Genomic DNA, 17,016 nt, shown 5'->3' on the forward strand with positions numbered 1-17,016 from the left:
TCAATACATAACATGTAGGTGAATGCAGGGTAATTTTAACACTGCGAACCGTTGCGACGGCCGACCAGATCCTTGCGACTCGCCGACGTCTGTTGAGGAATTGATGGGTGGAAAGCTGTCTACGGAGTAGACGTCTTGCGACACTTCTCGCGACAGTGAACGAGGAAGCGCACGACATCAACAACGCCTCTGTCAACTTGGCTCGCCCCTCGATGGACTGAACTCATCGTAGGCCGCCAACGGCCCAACTCCGACCTTCGGGGATTATCGCCTTGGTTTGACGCCATCTCCTGTCCCACGTTGTGGCGGCCCGCATGCAGCAATGCCGCTGCGGAGCATGTCGAATTCCCCAACCTCCTCCGTCCTCACAGGCTCACTGGCCTCCCTCGCCCATCCCCCTATCCGTCCGCATGCGTCGCGCTTGCTCAACTCGCGCCTGCCTCGTGCGTTAGCTGCACGCGACCAGCTTGGCCTGGCACTCACGCGGGCAGCTTTGCAGTCACCCGGGCCCGGCCCTGTCCTCTGGAATCCAATCGCCGGTCTCAGACTGCGTGCGGCGCTGCGGCTTATCTCACCATCACCAGCGGGATACATGAGCCTTGGTCCTGGGACGACTGAACTGGACTGGACTGGACTGGACCGACCACCCCCAGGCCCCAGAGCGCCGGGCGAGTAATCACCCTGCCTCGTCACACGCGCACGCACATGCACGGGGGACTTCACACACCGAGGGTGGGAAACGAGGTGTGCCTGCAGCTAACCGCCTCCCACAGACCGTCGGTGTGGGAATTCCCAGCAACCAGCAACCTGGCCACCGCATCTCACGGGCGACAGGGCCACCACTCACGACCACGATGGCCTCGCACGGGATCAACCGCTCGACCCCCGTCGCCGGCTTCGGGCCAGACCGCAAACGGACAGGCGAGCTAAGGCAAGCTTGCTCGCACGCTCCCTCGCTCGCTTGCGTGCGTGCGGTCCCTGGGCTCACGCGATTGTCGAAATGACGCCCTCTGCCGTTTCCGTCACACCGCCCTACGGTAGCTCATAAGACCAGACGCGCGAGGACACAGCAGACCTCGAGCTCGTGGGACCGTGGTCGCCGTCCGTGTATCATCCATCCCATCTACGTATCCTTCTTCGATGCTGTCCTTGCCACTCAATCTAGGGTCATGGCGGTGCCATCGTGGCGGATCGTAAACGGTGACGAGGCGTCTGGTCATGGTCGAATAGTACCTCTAGAGACGGCGCCAACATCTACAGCAGCCCCAAGCATATCATCTCCACGACTGCCCCCTTTCACATACCTACCGCCAGAGCTGCGGCTGCGCATCTACAACTGCGCCATCGAGCCTCGTCTCCTGCTGCTGAACGATCTCGTCGACGTCGAGTGCGCCCACCCGCTGCCGGCGGTCACCCAAGTCAATTCAGAAGCACGCATTGAAGCACGCGGTGGCTATGAGCGGGTAGGCAAGGGATCCTACTTCAACTTTGCACGAGACATATTGGTCTGCGACTATCGCATCGCGGACCGGACGACTTTTGACTCGGTAGCCGAGGACATTGCATCGCGCGCTGAGCGTGTCGTCTTCTGGGACTGTGTCCCGGACGAGCAGAGAATCGCCCTACCAAAACACTACTTTGACTATGTGTCTCAGTGGTGCGACCAGGACGTCGACGGGCGAGTCACGCTCGACAGGTTCTGGTTCCCCAACGTGAAGGAATTCTGGTCTGTCAAAGTGGGCGATGTGGCGCGAAGCTGGCACGTGAACTTTGACAAGAGCGCGCCCTGCAGCGAGCGCATACAACAAGCCGCGCGCGAGTATCGATACTGGGTGGACGCCAACGTCGTCGAAGTGGCGACGCTGGACCTGAGCCAGGATGCCATGTCGCGACTGGTCCTGCGAGAAGGACGATGCGATAACGACAATTGCCAGAGGTACAATGTGGGGAGGACACACATCCTCTCCAAAGTCAACTTTATGGACGGCGACTACTGTCCACCGGACGACGGGCGAGAATGGTACCATGTTCGATTATCCGAGGAGACAAGGTGCGAGGTGGATGGGTGTCGTGCTGCGGCCGCGAGGCTGCGATGGTCGTTGGTGGAGAGAAGCTTCACATTCTTCTTGCGCTGGGACTGGCCGATGGACATGGCTGGAGTGGCAAGGAAGCGCAACCGCTTGGAATACACTGGCCACAGCCATGGTCTGTATTCGTCGCATTGACCTGGTTGGTCTTGCAAAGGACCTGGGATACCTGTACTGTTAGAGAGAAAGTTCTTGGCACGCGCGATGAGGCACAGGCCGAGTACATGCAGTAAAATGATAGACAGACACATTATTATCAATCGATATATACAACTAGAACGTACATGGCTTATAGCGTCTTCTTGATGTTGCGACGCGCGCTGCTGGCTCTCGACCATGAGCCGGCCGACTTCCTCAGACGCCCAAAGGTCAGCGTCGATGCGTTCGGTATCAAACCCGTCTCATTCGTAGTACTGGCGACCTCTTCAGACCGCGTCGACGTCTTTCTGCCCCATTCCTCGTCTGGCTCTGCGACCGCGGGACTAGGCAGTCTCAGAATCTTATTTGGACCTTTCGTCATGGCCCCTTGCAGTGCCGCCCACGATTCCACCTGGCCGTTCGCAGCCTCCTCTACACAGTTGCACTCGTCCCCGGCAGGGCAGAGTTCCTCGCCGGCGGCATGCCACTCGGCGAGACACGCCTCGTGGCTCGCACATCCACAGCTTAGACATGGTGGGAACAGTGCATCGACGGGCTCCAGGCAGTACACGCAGCGTAGCTGGCTCTGCATGCGATGGCAACGATCACATGTACCCACTGCACCGCCCGTATGGGAATCCGAGGAGGTATAGCGTGCAGGATCAAGTTGCGTCTCGTGGATGCGACAGATTCCCGTCACGTCGAGCCCCCTGCCGGACGCAATGAGCGCATGCAACTGATCCTTCTTGCCCATGACGATGGGCGATGAACCGGTCTTGACATGCGCAACGCTGCCCTCATGAATGGTGAAGGACTCGGATGTGCTGCCGTCCCTGTGGTACAAAGTTCGAGGGCTATCGGATCGCATAATGTTGAACTTCATAATCTCGAGGCGGGAGAGTGGCTCGTCCCACATTTGAAGCATCTCGGCGTATGCATAGCGGTAGCTTGCGTGAAGCTCTGCACGTGCAGGCTCTAACATGGGCGCACTGAGCCACCCGTCGTCGTCAAACATTGTTTGATCCTCGACGTACAATGACACGCTGACCGGCACGAGGGGAAGAGTGTCCTCGGGTACAGGTTCGTCGCCGTCCACCGAAATACGCCCCACGCTCGAGTCACTGGTGACTGTCTTGGACGCATTGCCCCAGACCGCGCTGTTCATGCCAGGGGCCAAACTATTGATGATCGTCTCGACCGGGCTGGGCTTCTTCTTGGTGTACGGTGGTGACGCGGAGCTTCCACCCGTGAACGATCGGGACAGACCTGTAAAGGATGATGCGAGACTGGCGTTCGCCTTGTGTGCCGATCGCGAGTGCGGTGATCGCGTACCTCCTTGGGCGATATCAAGGCCTGCAACGGGGGCCTTACCACGGGCAGGGGGGGTCTCGCCGCAGGAGTACGAGTTGGACGCTGGATCCTCATTCCAAGCCACGTCTTCGGACGCTTGTGAACCATCGTAATAGGGTGTCAAAGGCGTGCGGGGCGTTCTTGGGGTCGTCGTGAGAGCTGTATTGCGTGTCTTGCCAAAGAGATTCCACACGGAAGCGTCTGTAGGGAAGTACTCCAGGGAAAAAGAGGGGGCCTTGAGAGGCAATGGCGTCTCCGTTTGCGGGAGATGGGACTCCGCGTAGGCAACACTATCTTCAGCCGATGTCTCGCTGAAGATACACGACAACATGGCCAGCATCTGGATGTCGGCGATTTTCTCGAAATAGTCAAACAGCTCGGCGATGAAATCCCGCGCCAGAGGATGCTCGCCCCATTTGACTCGTCCACAGAGCCCGGAATCAGACTCGGCCGAGTCATACCCTGAGTCTGGCGACTCGTACGATCGCGTCTTGGAGACAATCTGATGCGCAATGACAAGAATCGAGTTCCGCCTGCTGTCTGGCGTAATGACCTCCAGCGGTATGCCCTTTTTCAGGAGAAGCGTCAAGTACCGCCAGACGTCAGCCATATCCTTATATCCATGCTTGTCGGCGACAGCGGCGTTGTGCTCGCACACTTCAGCGCCGTCGCCAAAGATGGCATACTCTTTGGCCAGCTCCCTTTTGGAGGGTAGGAGAGGCCGGGTATCATGGATCGTGACGAGGTTGCGCGGCCGTCCGATGATGCGACGTCGACTGTACGCTGTACCTGTGCCCGTCCCAATTCCAGTTCCAGTGTCGCCGCCGCTTGATCTGATCGATCTGTCCTCACTCCATGTCTTCTTGAATTGTCGTCGCGGGTGATACCAGAGGCTCATCTTGTGAATGGAAGTCGACTCGGAATCACTCGATGAAGTCGATGAATCAGACTCGTCCGAATCAGATTGATCTTCTGTCGCAGAGGGCTCATCCGTTGCGAACTTTGACTTGGAGGACTGCTCGTATGGAATTCTCCCAAAGCCGGCAAAATACGGCTCAGGCTTTGCCTTGTCTTTTTGCAGCTCTGCGTTGCTGGAGAATAACGCCCTGGCCCTTTCCTCCTTACTAGGGAAGAAGCAAACCAGACGTCCATCGTGGGAGAATCGAGCGCCACATGTCCTCGCTGGCGGTGGAATGATCGACCTGTTCGGAGGCGCCAGAGTCGTGTCCGCATCGGCATGAGGCGGCAGCTCTTGCGACATGGCCGCTGAGCCTCCAGCGGGAATGTCTTCATCTTCTTCACTGCTCGAGCTCTCGTCGACGAGTGCGCCAATCCCATCGTCAAGATCATCCACATTCTTGAAGAGTGTTGTGCTCGTTTCCAGGTCCACCTCGCCCAGCAGGTAGATAAAGGCAACTTCCAAACAGTTCTTCTTTCTCTGCAGAAACTTCTCGGCGAGCAGATGGATCTCTCGGGTCATGCGCTGATGTGTCTCCTCGGGCAAGAAGGACGTCTTCTCAATGTAGAACTTTGGCGCGCTCGCACTCGGATAGTCCTCAGGGATGTATATCCTGACCTTGATGAAGATTGTGTCGCCGCCCGGTCCCCAGGGTCCGTTTAGAGACGCGTTAAGTGTCATCTCATCAAAGTCGATATTCTCCCACCTGACTTTGGGCATCGACATGCTGATCCGCAACACCTCGTCTTGTATCGTGTCAGGCCCTGCCCATTCGTCATCAGGGTATCCATGACCGAAAACGCTCGAGTCCTTGGACATCTGTCTCTTTGGCAGGATGCCAGGCCCAGAGGCGGTCCTTTTCGTAATGGTAATGCCCTTGAGCCAGCCGATCTGTGATTGGTTGCGATCCTTCTTCGACGTGACCTTGGCTCGCATGGAGGGCCCTCGCCAGCCAGTCTTTGCGTGGCGCCCCTGTGTACCCGAGCGCATGCCCATAGTAAGTGCGCTCTGCTTCGCTTGGTTGGAAACGGCGGCACGCGGGTCGCTCATGGTCCCATGTTTGCGATCTCGGCTCGAGACTTCATCAATGGTGCGGAACGTCTTGTACGTTGCGCCTTTCCGGGTCAGATTGATGCCCCTGGCTGCTGGTGCACCCTTGGTATATCCCACAGCCGCCAGTATGCTTGCGTCAACGCATTGGAGCCGTAGCTCATTATCAGCGCCCCACGAAACAAGCTGAAACTCCCTCGTGTCGATGGAGTTGGCGTCGATGCCGCCTCTACTCCTCCAGAGAAACTCTTTCACCTTGTGTTGGCCATGGCCTGGGAAGACCGTTACAGGCTCTGCGGTTGTATGTTTCGGCCCTTCATCTAGGCGTTGCCTATCGTACAGATACAGGTCCCCGGGCTCATTTTGGGGCATGGCCAGAAGGCCCTCTCCGAATGGTGTATGTCGCGCTCGCCAAACAGGATACTGAGTATGGATCACCTTTTCAGGCTCATGGACATCCTTTGAGTAGTCCCAGAACTTGATGGTCTTGTCCAACGAGCATGTGACAATAGAGGTGGGGTTCAGGCGATTCCAGTCGAGTCCGTAAATCTTGGACGTATGGGCCGTAATCGACTTGACTGGCTCGCATGCCCGTCTCTCATCCCAAACGTGAAGCCAACGATCGTGCGAAGATGCCAGAGCGTGGGGGTCTTGTCGACTGTACTTAACTTGCGAGGCCCCGGCAAACCAGTCGCAAAAAGTAAGCACTGGCTGCCGCGGGCGACGAAGGTCCCAAGAGTGCACGTAGCCATCGACGGAGCATGTTGCTAGGATATCGGGGTGGTGCGCAGAAAAGTTGATGTCGGTAATGGCACGGCTGTGGCCTTGAAGCGAATGCTCGATCGCGCCAGACGCCGAATCCTCTCTAAGATTCAGATTCCATACCAGAGCGCGATGGTTTGCTGTGGACACCACCCAGTAGTCTCGTGCAGCAAAGGGTGACCACTGGACGTCTGTGACCAGCCAAGGCTGACCATGGCTGCGCAGTCGCCGAGGGGGATTGTAAGGCGAGTCGAGGTCGATAATGGCCAGACCATCCGGCGATGCAAGCGCAATGTCGCGACCTGAAGGGGAGATTGTCGCCGAGCCGACTAGGCCGTCCACATGGATTGTACCATCAGATTCGAAGCTTTCACTATCGTATGCTGACTTGATGATCTTGCCCTTCCTTGGCGCATCCAGCGTCTGGTCGAAAAACGGCATCTCTTTGGCCTGAGAAGTGGTGGCTCATGTGGCCCTTCATGTCGGGATCGCGTTGCCCGTTTGGCATGCGCTGAGTGTGGCCTGTTGGCAATCAAGATGTAGGCTGCGTGTGAATCAAGACTGTCGTCTCACACGGTACGTGTCGTTTGAGTGTAGTCGCTAAGGCGCCGCATCCGCGCACGATCCAGTCTGTGAATGTTGGTTAATCCATTGGACTGAGTTCGCGACGACGTGAACCAGTGTCGAGGGAATGAGGTCAGACGTGATAGGGATCGAGTGCTTTCGCCATATGCTCTTCTAGCGAAACTACCTCTCCACTAGCTAGCTACCTGGCGTCCCTGGCAGGCCACTAGCTTCATCCCGGGCCCAGCCAAGTGCTGCACTTGCTTGCCTACCCGATACCAAGAGTATCGTATTAACTTATCAAGCAATTGGATTGATTCATGATTACAACTGTGAAGGCTACACGATGAATTATTTGACTGAATAGCCCTCGTCAGATGTGATTGTAGAGAAGGTCTTTTCCTGACTTGCTGCTTTGGCGAAGGTACTCTGCACGCATTGTCGCGAGCAATCGTCTATCTCATACCTCTGTCGCATGCACAAATGGCCCCTCCTCCCGCCCAGCAGTGCCCCGCCTCGCGTGCAATCGAAGTCTCAAGGTTCCGACTTTAGCTCTTGCACCGCTTGCTCTCCCCGTCCTGCACTATCACACATATATATAGAGCACCAAAATGGCCCTACCCAAGCGAATCATCAAGGAGACGGAGCGCCTGATGGCCGAGCCGTAAGTTACACATGTTGTGGTGGGCTCTGCGCCAAACGAGCTACTGACCGTCCCTCGCGCAGTGTGCCCGGTATCAGCGCCATTCCTCACGAGGATAACCTCCGTTACTTCGATGTCGAAATCCACGGGCCCGCTAGCTCTCCCTATGAAGGTACGGCGGATGGGCATTGTGCGTTCTGGCTCGGCTGACTGAACCTACCTAGGCGGGATATTCAAACTCGAGCTCTTCCTTCCCGAAGACTACCCCATGACTGCGCCCAAGATTCGGTTTCTCACAAAGATTTTCCATCCCAACGTTGACAAGCTTGGCCGCATCTGCCTTGACGTCTTGAAGAGTATGGAGCCTCGGGAAACAAACGATTAAATGTCCGGGGGTCGCTAACGTACTGTAGATAACTGGTCTCCTGCTCTTCAGATCCGAACAATCCTTTTGTCGATTCAGGCTCTTCTGGGCGCCCCCAACCCCGATGACCCTCTGGCCGACGACGTAGCCAAGCATTGGAAGGCTGATGAACAGGCGGCTATTGAAAAGGCCAGGGAATGGACAAGAACATATGCACAGCCTCAGCCTCAGCCGGCTTCATGATGGACACCAGGCAGGCATGGAGCGGAGCGGAGACGAGAAATACCATGGGAAATGTTCAGGTGAACTTTGATAGGGTCGCAAGCGATGTTTTCGTGTTACAGGTATAGGCCGACACGGTTCCACGTGCAACATTCTTCTTTGACGCATCAGTGCCGGGCAGCGCTATACCACCGCCGGAGCCTACAGAACTACCTGTACTTAGTATCACAGCGGTTCCAGCATTGGAACTGGCTTGCTAGGATATGGTCACGGCTTTGTACAAGCGAAGCTCCGCTCCACGAGGCTCATACATGCACCCTTCGCGGAAATCAAAGTACAAGGAGCGTCACAGGCAAATGCACCATTTTTAGAGATACAAGTAGAGCGATTGACTCCACCAACACGATTTCTCGTACCTACAATGCTAGAGTACACAAAGGGAATCTTTCCGTATAGCGTAGCGCAAGCCAACGATGATATTCGCTTAGACGACAGCAAGGTCGCCGAACTTCTCCTGTTCGGGGGGTTAGCACACGTCTCCAAATACACAAGAAAGAAGACACATACCTTGTAACCAGGCACCATCCAGCGACCCTTGGACACGAGCTCGTTGGTCTTCTCGTCAATCGACTTCTCGGCAGCAGCAACCTCGTCCTACACAGTAACATCAGTAACCATCCGCGTAGTGCTGAAGCGGTCCAACATACAACAGTGAGGTCCTCGAACGGCCTAGCGGACTCAATGTTCTTCAGGGTAGCGGCAAGGTCCTTCAGCTCCAGGTCAACAGCGGTCTTGGTCTGCTCGGCGTTCTTGACAGCCTCGGCCTCGAAGGCGTCGATGGCCTTGATCTGGCGGTTCACATCGTAGGTGGTGGGCTTGAAGTCCTTGAAGCGCTTCTCGATCTCGTCGACAATGGCGGTGTTCTTGAGCTGGGAGCGGTAGGCGGCAAAGTCGACGGTGGTGGGCTGCTCGGACAGGACCTGCACCCGGCGGCGCGCGTCCTCGTTGCGCTTCTTGAAGGCCTGCAGGGAGGAGACGGTCTGGCCGCGGAGACCCAGCGAGCTGGTGACCTTGGTCCAGTCGAGCTTGAGAGCAGCGCTGCGCTGTTGGGAGAGGAGAAATTAGCTCAATCGTTCGGTCGCATTGAGGGAGCGGAGGCGGCACAGGGGGGGGCGCAAAGGCGGTCGTATCGTTTCTGCAGGGAGGATCAATTGATTAAGGGTACTTACGGTGGCCATTTTGATGGTATCTGGTGGTTTGAGTGAGCGTAGATGGTCGTCAGCGTTGGTGTTGATTGACTTTGCCGACCAAAGGCGGGTCGTTGAGGCCGGGAGACAGATCACGTGACAGCGCTCAGGATCCGTGCGATTCCGATGGCCAAGTCGAGCATGGATTCAAAGAAGGCATTGAAGTCGAAATCATGATCAACGATAAATGACAGTGATTGAAGCCGAGTTTTTTTTTTCCTGGCCGCAGCAATTTGACCTTTTATTTTTGTTGTAGCATGCATCAAGGTGCTCAAGCCTCCATACTATGCGGAGATGAATACACTCGTGATACTTCTTTCCCATGACCACCCAAGGAACCTTCAACAATGCTAGATACTCAATGCCATGATAGAGTTGACAATGTCGTTCTCGTTCTCCTTCAGAGCCTTGATAGCCTTTTTGCGGCTAACACTGGCCTGGGTCATGACGAGCTCGATATCCTTATCCTCAATGCCCTCAGAGTCAACCTCCTCGTCATCATCCTCCTCCTCTTCCTCAGCAGGCTTCTTGGCGTCAGAGGACTCGATACCCTTGCTGGACTCGGCGTGGGAGTGGCCAGCGTGGTCGCCCTCGGAGGCACCCTGGGCAGCGAGCTGGGCAGCGGCGGCCTGCTGGGCGGTGGCGTTGATGTCCTCAATCTTGGCCTCACCGAACACACTGTGCCCTGTCAGTCGCCCGCTCATGGACGGTCCAGCCGACAGACTTACATGTAGGTGTTGCTGTTGGGGGACTTGTAGACCTCGGGATTGTTGATGACGAAGAGCATCTGTGGGGTTACGTTCAGCCTTTGATTCCCTCACTTTCCAATCCTGCCCATGATCGATGTACGTACGTTCTTGGGGCGGCGCATGGTGACGCGGGTGATGCCAGTGACACGGGTCAGGTGCAGCTTCTCGAGCATCTTGCGAGCCTTCTTCTCGTTCCTGGAGGTGACAACGGTGGTCGAGCCCGCGGGGAGCTCGCCCTCACCACCGGCCTCAACCTCGGAGTCGTCGCTAGAGTCCTCATCCTGGTCCTCGACGCGGGACTTCTGGGGCTCCTCATCGGGGAGCTCTTCGACGCGGGGGTTGGCCATGATTGCGGTTGTGTGGTCTAGAGGAGGGGTTTCGTCGTTAGCTGGTGCTCGAGCAAGCTGAAAATCGGCTGGCAACGCATGTTTTTCGGGGCGCTGCATGTCGTAAAAATTCAGCAATACTGTATACTCACATTTGGAAGTGAGCCTAGATATCGTTCGTCTGGGCCGTTCGTTGCGATATTCTTCGTCTGTTTGTGAAGCGAAACTTCCGTTGCGAAATTCTAGGGTTTGGTGGTTGGCGGGCTAAGCTCGATTAGGTAATCGCTCAACGTGGGGTCCAGTCGAGCTCAAGATGTTCATCAACTTCAACAGCTGCCCAGACACTGGCGTCCAGGATTTCATGACTTTTTGTATAACGAATTGCGGCAAGCAGGTTCTGTTCATTATAGTCTTGATTTCTATTCAAAATGTTTATACATATATAGTCTAGATGTCGCCTCTCTCAACCCTTGTAAGCCGAGGGGCCGACCATGAGCTCTGGCTTGACAAGCTGGTCGAATTCCTCCTCAGTCAAGGCATTCAGCTCCATGGCTGACTCCTTGAGGGTCAGGCCCTTCTTGTGCGCATTCTTGGCGACCTTGCTGGCCATGTCGTAACCGATCTTGGGGTTGAGGCACGTGACGAGCATGAGACTGTAGCAAAGTTAGTTTGAGGCCGGTGTTCTAGACAAGTAAAACTTACGATTCCTTCATGATGCTGGCAATCTTGGCCTCGTTCGCGGCCAGGCCAACGACCAAGTTCTTCTCGAAGGAGCGCATGCCATCAGCCAGCAGTCTGGAGCTGTGGAGGAGGTTGCGGATGACAAGAGGCTTGTACACGTTCAGCTCGAACTGTCCGTTCATGCCACCAATGGTGGTCGCGACGTGGTTGCCCATAACCTGGGCGCAGACCATCGTCAAAGCCTCGCACTGGGTAGGGTTGACCTTGCCAGGCATGATGCTGCTACCAGGCTCGTTCTCGGGCAGGTTGAGCTCGCCAAGGCCGCAACGAGGACCGGAGCCAAGGTAACGGATGTCCTGGGCAATCTTGGTCAAGGAGGCTGCCAGGGTGTTGAGGGCGCCGTGAGCGTGGACAATGGCATCGTGGGCAGCGAGAGCCTCAAACTTGTTGGGTGCGGTCTTGAACTCGGTGCCAGTCATCTTGGTCACCTCCTCGGCAATGCCCTCGGCGAACCCCTCGAAAGTGTTAATGCCAGTGCCAACAGCAGTGCCACCCTGTGCAAGAAGGCGCAGGTCAGGGAGTGCTGCCTCGACGCGCTTGATACCGTAGTCGAGCTGAGCCACGTAGCCCGAGAACTCCTGAGCCAAAGTCAAGGGTGTAGCATCCTGCAAGTGTGTGCGACCAATCTTGATGATCTTCTTGGCCTCGAAATCGTCCACCTTGGCTTGAAGAGCTGCCTTGAGGGTCTTCAATGCAGGCAGCAGATCACCCTCGAGCTCTAGAACGGCAGCAATGTGCATGACTGTAGGGAAGGTATCGTTGGAGGACGCGCTGCGGTTGACGTGGTCGTTGGGGTGAACGGGCTTCTTGCTGCCCATCTGGCCGCCCAAGATCTCGATGGCGCGGTTGGAGATGACCTCGTTGGCGTTCATGTTGGATTGAGTGCCGGAACCGGTCTGCCAAACGACAAGAGGGAAGTGGTCCATGAGCTTGCCGTCGGCGACCTCCTTGGCGGCTTGCTGGATAGCTTTGCCGATCTTAGGGTCGAGGCCGTAGCGCATGTTGACAGTAGCCGCAGCTCCCTTCAAGATGCCAAAGGCCTTGACAATGGGAGGGGGCATCCTGTCCTGAGGCTGGTTGATCTTGAAGTTCTCGAGGGAGCGCTCCGTCTGGGCACCCCAGTACTTGTCCCCAGGGACCTGGATCTCGCCAAAGGCATCGCTCTCGGTTCGCGTAGAGACCATGGTGGGCTTGGACGTATGGAAACTGCGGTAGTTGCTGTATCGCGGGGTTGTAGCTGAAGGGTTTCGGGATGCTGAGGTTGTATGCGGGGTCGAGAAGGAGATAGATCGCAGCTGTTGACATGTGGTGGCAGCAGTTATCGTCCTCGGCATTGCTGCGGCACGCCACGAGCTCGCAGCTCCCGCTCTTGCCGACGCTGTGCGAAGCATAATGGATGGTCTATGTGTTCTCGAAGAGCGAGTGAAATCCCCTTTGGGAAGCACAAGAGGCTAAAAGGCGAAGACTGAGAGCAATTGGTCTGAGAGGCGCGCTCAAAGAGGTTCGCGACAGAAAGTCACTGGGAAATTCTTGAGGTTCTTCCCCTTGCCATCGCGGAAGAAAACAATCAGCGTCGGAATCGCGTTCCGATAAAAGCCGTGGTAAAGGCTTACCCTGCACGGCAATGTGGTGGGTTATCCCCGGTCTGCCCCGATCAACCCTAACTGGAGTTCACGGTCGATGAAGCGGGATTGGGGAATTCAACGTCATCAGGAAAGGAGGCAAAGCATTCACGTATGATGACTCACATGAGTAGCATAAAGAACCGCCCTGCGCCTTGAATTCAGATGATTGTGGAATTTTCCATTTGACGCCGTCCGTCTGCGAAAATGCGTTGCGACATACAGCCCTTTGGGATGATTATATGGTTCCAAGGCTCAGGCTGGCACAAACGGCGTGGCTATGCTCTGGCCGCCATGGTTCCCAATGTCCTCCCTGCCCGATCTAATGTCACCTCTCCGTAGTTGCCCTTTTGACTCCAAATGCGAATAACCCCATTTACGCCGAGGCCTTGACCTTGGCCAGCGCCTTGCGCTCCTCGAAGCGGCGCTGCTTCTTGAGGCGGAGGACCTTGAAGCGCTCAAAGTCGGTAAGGTTGTCCCGCCTCGACTTCTGCTCACGCTTCTTGGCCCAGTTGGTCTGCTCCCACTTCGAGTCGATCTCGGATTTCTCCCAGCGCTGCTTGAGGGTAGCGTGGCGGGCGCCGCGCTCGAGGCCCTCGACGACGAGAGGCGAAAGGAGAGCCCGCGAGAGGCGGAGGGGCTGTCGGCGGCTGGCAAGCTCGGGGTTGGATGAAGGACCCTCGACGAGCACCTGCATGCCATGTCAGTCCATCACGTCCTACATTTCCACTTCTCAGGATCCAAAACATACGCGCTTGTGGTCGATGATCTCGACAATGGCGGCAAGCCTGCCGGCGTCGGGGTGGTCGCCGTTGATCACAACGACACGGCCAACCTCAACGAGGCGCCAGGCGGAACCCTCAATCGTGGCATCACCCATTTTGACGGTATTCTGTTTCGGCGTCAGCCTCGGATCTCGAAATCGAAAATAGTATTGCGCGCGACAAGTAAATGTCTCGCTGGCGAATTGTCGTACCTGTTGTCGTGAAGTGTCGTTTCCGTCGGTCGTTGGTGGATGTGTTCTGGAGCCGAGATATCGCCAGGGACTTTTTGATGCACGCTGTTACCTTGCGAGTGTGCGGGCAGAAATCTCGGTGCCCTAAGCAAAATTCCGGTCACAGGTTGTGCCGGCCCCGACCCCACTTTTGTGTGAGTATGGTGCACGGACCATTTGAGCCTCCAATTGACCATGTCGCGAAGCTCAGAAATTTTGCAACTCTTTGCACTTGGATCTTTCTCTACATTGAACCTCAGTCGCGTTTGGCGTCTGCAGGTCATCCAGAGTGAGGACAGCTACGAATGGTAAGTCACAATCTTCTTTATATCTGATTCCTTTCATGATGAGGTAATTTGCGTTTGATTCTACCTGGTGGCACTCTCGCCGGAGTCGCTATATCAGAGTAGTCATATGATATCTAATTCTTACATATTCTGATACTATCATCACAACATTATTGTTCCAGACTTTTGTCAGCAGCAAGAGGCTAACATTCGTCTCAGGCAGATAAATGGCTTTCCGAACATTCATGTCGACGGCCTGTCGTTCGAAGCGACTCCCATGAACCGCCAGAGCTCAATCGTGCTCTTTCCTCGGCTTCCACTTGCTGTACAGCTCGCCTTGAGTGCATGTGCGTGTCGGGTCTGCTCCAGTCGACTCATGTTCATGGCATCCAACGAACGCGCCCATGTACGCTGAACGTGATGTGTTTTTGCCCTAAATGTCTTTGGGTGTCCTTATACCTCGTACCGTAACTTGCCACCTTCTGGCCGCCAACATGCGCATATTGTCGAAAACGGCCTCAAGCCTCTCCAAGGAAATCCAATGTGGCAGCTACCCAAATCCCTTTAGACATCAGACAACGTGAAGTATATCATTTCATTATCGTGAATTGTGGCTATCCGTGGATGCTACAAGTAACGCCGCTGGCCCAAACTCCCGACAATGCTTGGTATCATTATTTATTTGCCCTGCTTCTCGCGGAGGCGCTGCTCATCCTCAGCCTGCAACTCAGCGTCGAGCTTGGCTCCCTTTGAGGGCTCGTTGCCGTGCAGTGTTGCCTGCTCATAGTCAGTAACCGTTTATCATGACATTGTCGGTTTCGAGACGTACGGGCAGAGTGGGGTCCTTCTTGGAAGCCGCAGTCTCGGGGTCATCAGAGGGGCCCTTGTTACGCTCCTCGGCAGCCAGCTTGTTGGCAATGGAACGCTCGTCCTCTGCAGACTTGTTAGCTGGCGCAATCTCGCATCATCCACATGACATACTAGAGTCGAGGTTCTTGTGGGAGTTCTCCTTGCCCTCCTTGTAGGGCTCCTGGGCAGCCTTGAGCTCAGAGTCCTTGTAGTTGCGCTGGTCGCCAGCCTCGTAGACGCCAGATTGGCCGACAGAAGAGTTTCCAGACATGGTGATGATTGTTGGCTTGGGTATTTGCGTAAGAACAGAGATGTGCTTGTTTGATGTCACAAACTGATCGAGGAGGGAAGAAAAGCAGTTTTGTAGGCAAGAGTGAGAATGAGTGTTTGCGCCATTCTCCACAAGTTGTTGCTTCAGACGTCATACGTCATCACGATTGTGATCGATGTTTGCAAGCGCTGTCTCCCGCAATTGACGCAACGACGTCATGCAGGAAGCTTCTGGTCGCAATGGGGCCGCAATTGTGTGGTGCTCAGGCACCGTTCCTGTGCTGGCGAGGCGGAGGTTTGGTCCTGTGTTTCCAAGATGCTCGCGTGCCAGGCAAGGCTGGGTGGAGGGGCAAGTTGTCTAACACACCGTGGAGTACGGAAGTATTGAGGCTAGGAGATTTGTTTGAGATGTTATCATAAATCGTGCTGCTCCATGGAGTCGTGTTTGATTTTTCGACCGGATATGACCAAGTCGACTCTTAAGTGCTCCTAAATCACAAATGACAAGGAGACAACTACCTGCGTCCCAGGCCGTGTGGTGTCTAACGTTACTTCACGGCCCTGTGTATCAAGCCCAATTGATGACGGAGGTCTTAGCTTTTCATATTAACACATTTGGACCCAGTGTCTAATCAAGCATTGGGAAATCCACATGTTTTGAAATGATATTCGTGATACATTGCATTGTCTTTGTCAACCAGCTGGCTGTTGTTTGTATTTTCAGGGTTCTATCCCCACTACGAAGTATCCAATTTGCTTCCCTTTCAAAAAGTTATCCTCATTACCGTGCGCAGTCTACATGTACACGTCTGAAGAATTGAATTAAGATATTTTTAATCGAGAAGCAATATAAAATTACGGAATTCAACTTACTTACTGGATGATGCATTTCATCACAGTCACCGAAAAGTGCAGGGTAGCTCATCAACCCCGGCGGAGTTTTCTAGACGGAGCTAAAAATGCACGGACCATTATACTCTGAGTCTTGGCACTGGCGTGCAGTCATCATGCAGTAGTTGGAGCAGCGGCTCACGATACCTTAGCTCCGACATCAAACAACGACCACTGCTCGACCACACCACAACCCAGGCCTTACTGACACCCACTCGGCTGTCACAAGGATTCTAAAAGATGTTCCGCTTTGTAGGTGTACCCGCTTAGGTCTGCGAGGGCTTCAATGGCTAATCTCAGACCAGTCGAAATCGCTCGATATCGTCACGCTCTTCCACAAGGCTGGATCTCCTGCCTCGACCCGCGTCGCAACGCTTCTGAAGCAGGCGTCAGCCAGCGCCGCTGCCGGCGCAACGATTGATCAGGCCAGCGACCACACCCACCAGACCCAGCGCGAGCAGTTCGACCTCAACATTACAGAGGATCCCCCTACCGCCGACCAGGTCCAGACGATCCTAGAGTACGTGGGCAAGAACAAGATCTCCACCATCATTGAGGGTGCCCAGGACGAGAAGGATGCACTCAAGAAATTCAAGGAGAACAAAGAGAGCCTGCGCAGGCCATTGGTATGTTGCCCATTGGACAAGGTTGGCGTCTGTCAAGGTTAGCAACTGACTTTATGTAGGTCGTAGATTGGAACAACGGCAAGGCGATATCTGGAGACAATGAGTCGGCTATTCTGAAGCTTCTCAATGCCACAAAGTAGGCGAGTCCTGTGACTGGTAACCAGTGGGGATCGATATCGGGTCATTATTCAGGATCGCAAGTGTATACCCCTGTACTAATACAGCTTACTCTTCCCTCCGGGCTCAAGTGATATTTGGAAACCGCCTCATGAGTTG

The 17,016-nt window shown here is 55.2% G+C and overlaps 9 protein-coding genes across 9 annotated transcripts; 3 read left to right on the forward strand and 6 right to left on the reverse strand.

Moving 5' to 3' along the window:
• The first annotated feature begins 922 nt into the window (after positions 1 to 922).
• F5Z01DRAFT_122709 (uncharacterized protein) lies at positions 923 to 2,300 on the forward strand. The gene has a single exon (XM_046257503.1). It carries the CDS (start codon positions 1,170 to 1,172, stop codon positions 2,223 to 2,225), a length of 1,056 nt encoding a protein of 351 aa, XP_046118165.1. The 5' UTR covers positions 923 to 1,169; the 3' UTR covers positions 2,226 to 2,300.
• A 20-nt stretch (positions 2,301 to 2,320) lies between these two features.
• Positions 2,321 to 7,055, reverse strand: F5Z01DRAFT_656350 (uncharacterized protein). Its single transcript, XM_046263576.1, has one exon. The coding sequence runs from the start codon at positions 6,784 to 6,786 to the stop codon at positions 2,377 to 2,379; it is 4,410 nt and encodes a 1,469-aa protein (XP_046118166.1). The 5' UTR covers positions 6,787 to 7,055; the 3' UTR covers positions 2,321 to 2,376.
• A 255-nt stretch (positions 7,056 to 7,310) lies between these two features.
• Positions 7,311 to 8,517, forward strand: F5Z01DRAFT_656351 (ubiquitin conjugating enzyme). The gene is made up of 4 exons (XM_046263577.1): positions 7,311 to 7,573; positions 7,636 to 7,724; positions 7,777 to 7,908; positions 7,966 to 8,517. The coding sequence occupies exons 1-4, from the start codon at positions 7,521 to 7,523 to the stop codon at positions 8,157 to 8,159; spliced, it is 468 nt and encodes a 155-aa protein (XP_046118167.1). The 5' UTR covers positions 7,311 to 7,520; the 3' UTR covers positions 8,160 to 8,517.
• F5Z01DRAFT_122866 (uncharacterized protein) lies at positions 8,316 to 9,569 on the reverse strand. Its single transcript, XM_046257504.1, has 4 exons — positions 9,368 to 9,569; positions 8,846 to 9,241; positions 8,706 to 8,792; positions 8,316 to 8,652 (listed from the first exon to the last, which is right to left on the reverse strand). The coding sequence occupies exons 1-4, from the start codon at positions 9,374 to 9,376 to the stop codon at positions 8,623 to 8,625; spliced, it is 522 nt and encodes a 173-aa protein (XP_046118168.1). The 5' UTR covers positions 9,377 to 9,569; the 3' UTR covers positions 8,316 to 8,622.
• Positions 9,481 to 10,746, reverse strand: F5Z01DRAFT_707879 (NAC domain-containing protein). The gene is made up of 4 exons (XM_046266457.1): positions 10,613 to 10,746; positions 10,239 to 10,498; positions 10,114 to 10,172; positions 9,481 to 10,063 (listed from the first exon to the last, which is right to left on the reverse strand). The coding sequence occupies exons 2-4, from the start codon at positions 10,479 to 10,481 to the stop codon at positions 9,736 to 9,738; spliced, it is 630 nt and encodes a 209-aa protein (XP_046118169.1). The 5' UTR covers positions 10,482 to 10,498; positions 10,613 to 10,746; the 3' UTR covers positions 9,481 to 9,735.
• Positions 10,747 to 10,917: 171 nt separating this feature from the next.
• On the reverse strand, positions 10,918 to 12,920 carry F5Z01DRAFT_122990 (L-Aspartase-like protein). The gene is made up of 2 exons (XM_046257505.1): positions 11,163 to 12,920; positions 10,918 to 11,113 (listed from the first exon to the last, which is right to left on the reverse strand). The coding sequence occupies exons 1-2, from the start codon at positions 12,590 to 12,592 to the stop codon at positions 10,924 to 10,926; spliced, it is 1,620 nt and encodes a 539-aa protein (XP_046118170.1). The 5' UTR covers positions 12,593 to 12,920; the 3' UTR covers positions 10,918 to 10,923.
• A 279-nt stretch (positions 12,921 to 13,199) lies between these two features.
• F5Z01DRAFT_622451 (ribosomal protein L14-domain-containing protein) lies at positions 13,200 to 13,703 on the reverse strand (the record flags this gene model as incomplete). Its single annotated transcript, XM_046261270.1, has 2 exons — positions 13,200 to 13,514; positions 13,575 to 13,703. The coding sequence occupies 2 exons, from the start codon at positions 13,701 to 13,703 to the stop codon at positions 13,200 to 13,202; spliced, it is 444 nt and encodes a 147-aa protein (XP_046118171.1).
• Positions 13,704 to 14,782: 1,079 nt separating this feature from the next.
• On the reverse strand, positions 14,783 to 15,224 carry F5Z01DRAFT_674564 (uncharacterized protein; the record flags this gene model as incomplete). The annotated part of the gene is made up of 3 exons (XM_046265054.1): positions 14,783 to 14,881; positions 14,934 to 15,037; positions 15,086 to 15,224. 3 exons carry the CDS (start codon positions 15,222 to 15,224, stop codon positions 14,783 to 14,785), a joined length of 342 nt encoding a protein of 113 aa, XP_046118172.1.
• A 1,130-nt stretch (positions 15,225 to 16,354) lies between these two features.
• Positions 16,355 to 16,880, forward strand: F5Z01DRAFT_674565 (thioredoxin-like protein; the record flags this gene model as incomplete). The annotated part of the gene is made up of 3 exons (XM_046265055.1): positions 16,355 to 16,366; positions 16,420 to 16,740; positions 16,800 to 16,880. 3 exons carry the CDS (start codon positions 16,355 to 16,357, stop codon positions 16,878 to 16,880), a joined length of 414 nt encoding a protein of 137 aa, XP_046118173.1.
• Positions 16,881 to 17,016: the final 136 nt, after the last annotated feature.

This window comes from Emericellopsis atlantica (genome assembly GCF_019669845.1).
Source record: "Emericellopsis atlantica unplaced genomic scaffold F5Z01scaffold_14, whole genome shotgun sequence".
Classification (NCBI taxonomy): Eukaryota; Fungi; Ascomycota; class Sordariomycetes; order Hypocreales; family Bionectriaceae; genus Emericellopsis; species Emericellopsis atlantica.

Excerpts from the sequence above, each read along its gene's own strand:
- F5Z01DRAFT_122709 (XM_046257503.1), top strand. The coding sequence starts at position 1,170 with ATGGCGGTGCCATCGTGGCGGATCGTAAACGGTGACGAGGCGTCTGGT.
- F5Z01DRAFT_656350 (XM_046263576.1), bottom strand. The coding sequence starts at position 6,786 with ATGCCGTTTTTCGACCAGACGCTGGATGCGCCAAGGAAGGGCAAGATC.
- F5Z01DRAFT_656351 (XM_046263577.1), top strand. The coding sequence starts at position 7,521 with ATGGCCCTACCCAAGCGAATCATCAAGGAGACGGAGCGCCTGATGGCC. Across the intron at positions 7,574-7,635 it reads GAGCGCCTGATGGCCGAGCC|TGTGCCCGGTATCAGCGCCA; the intron begins GTAAGTTACACA and ends TCCCTCGCGCAG. Across the intron at positions 7,725-7,776 it reads CGCTAGCTCTCCCTATGAAG|GCGGGATATTCAAACTCGAG; the intron begins GTACGGCGGATG and ends GAACCTACCTAG.
- F5Z01DRAFT_122866 (XM_046257504.1), bottom strand. Across the intron at positions 8,793-8,845 it reads CGTTCGAGGACCTCACTGTT|GACGAGGTTGCTGCTGCCGA; the intron begins GTATGTTGGACC and ends GTTACTGTGTAG. Across the intron at positions 8,653-8,705 it reads GGATGGTGCCTGGTTACAAG|GAGAAGTTCGGCGACCTTGC; the intron begins GTATGTGTCTTC and ends CCCCCCGAACAG.
- F5Z01DRAFT_707879 (XM_046266457.1), bottom strand. The coding sequence starts at position 10,481 with ATGGCCAACCCCCGCGTCGAAGAGCTCCCCGATGAGGAGCCCCAGAAG. Across the intron at positions 10,173-10,238 it reads CCATGCGCCGCCCCAAGAAC|ATGCTCTTCGTCATCAACAA; the intron begins GTACGTACATCG and ends GTAACCCCACAG. Across the intron at positions 10,064-10,113 it reads CCCAACAGCAACACCTACAT|TGTGTTCGGTGAGGCCAAGA; the intron begins GTAAGTCTGTCG and ends GACAGGGCACAG.
- F5Z01DRAFT_122990 (XM_046257505.1), bottom strand. The coding sequence starts at position 12,592 with ATGCTTCGCACAGCGTCGGCAAGAGCGGGAGCTGCGAGCTCGTGGCGT. Across the intron at positions 11,114-11,162 it reads GCCAGCATCATGAAGGAATC|TCTCATGCTCGTCACGTGCC; the intron begins GTAAGTTTTACT and ends ACTTTGCTACAG.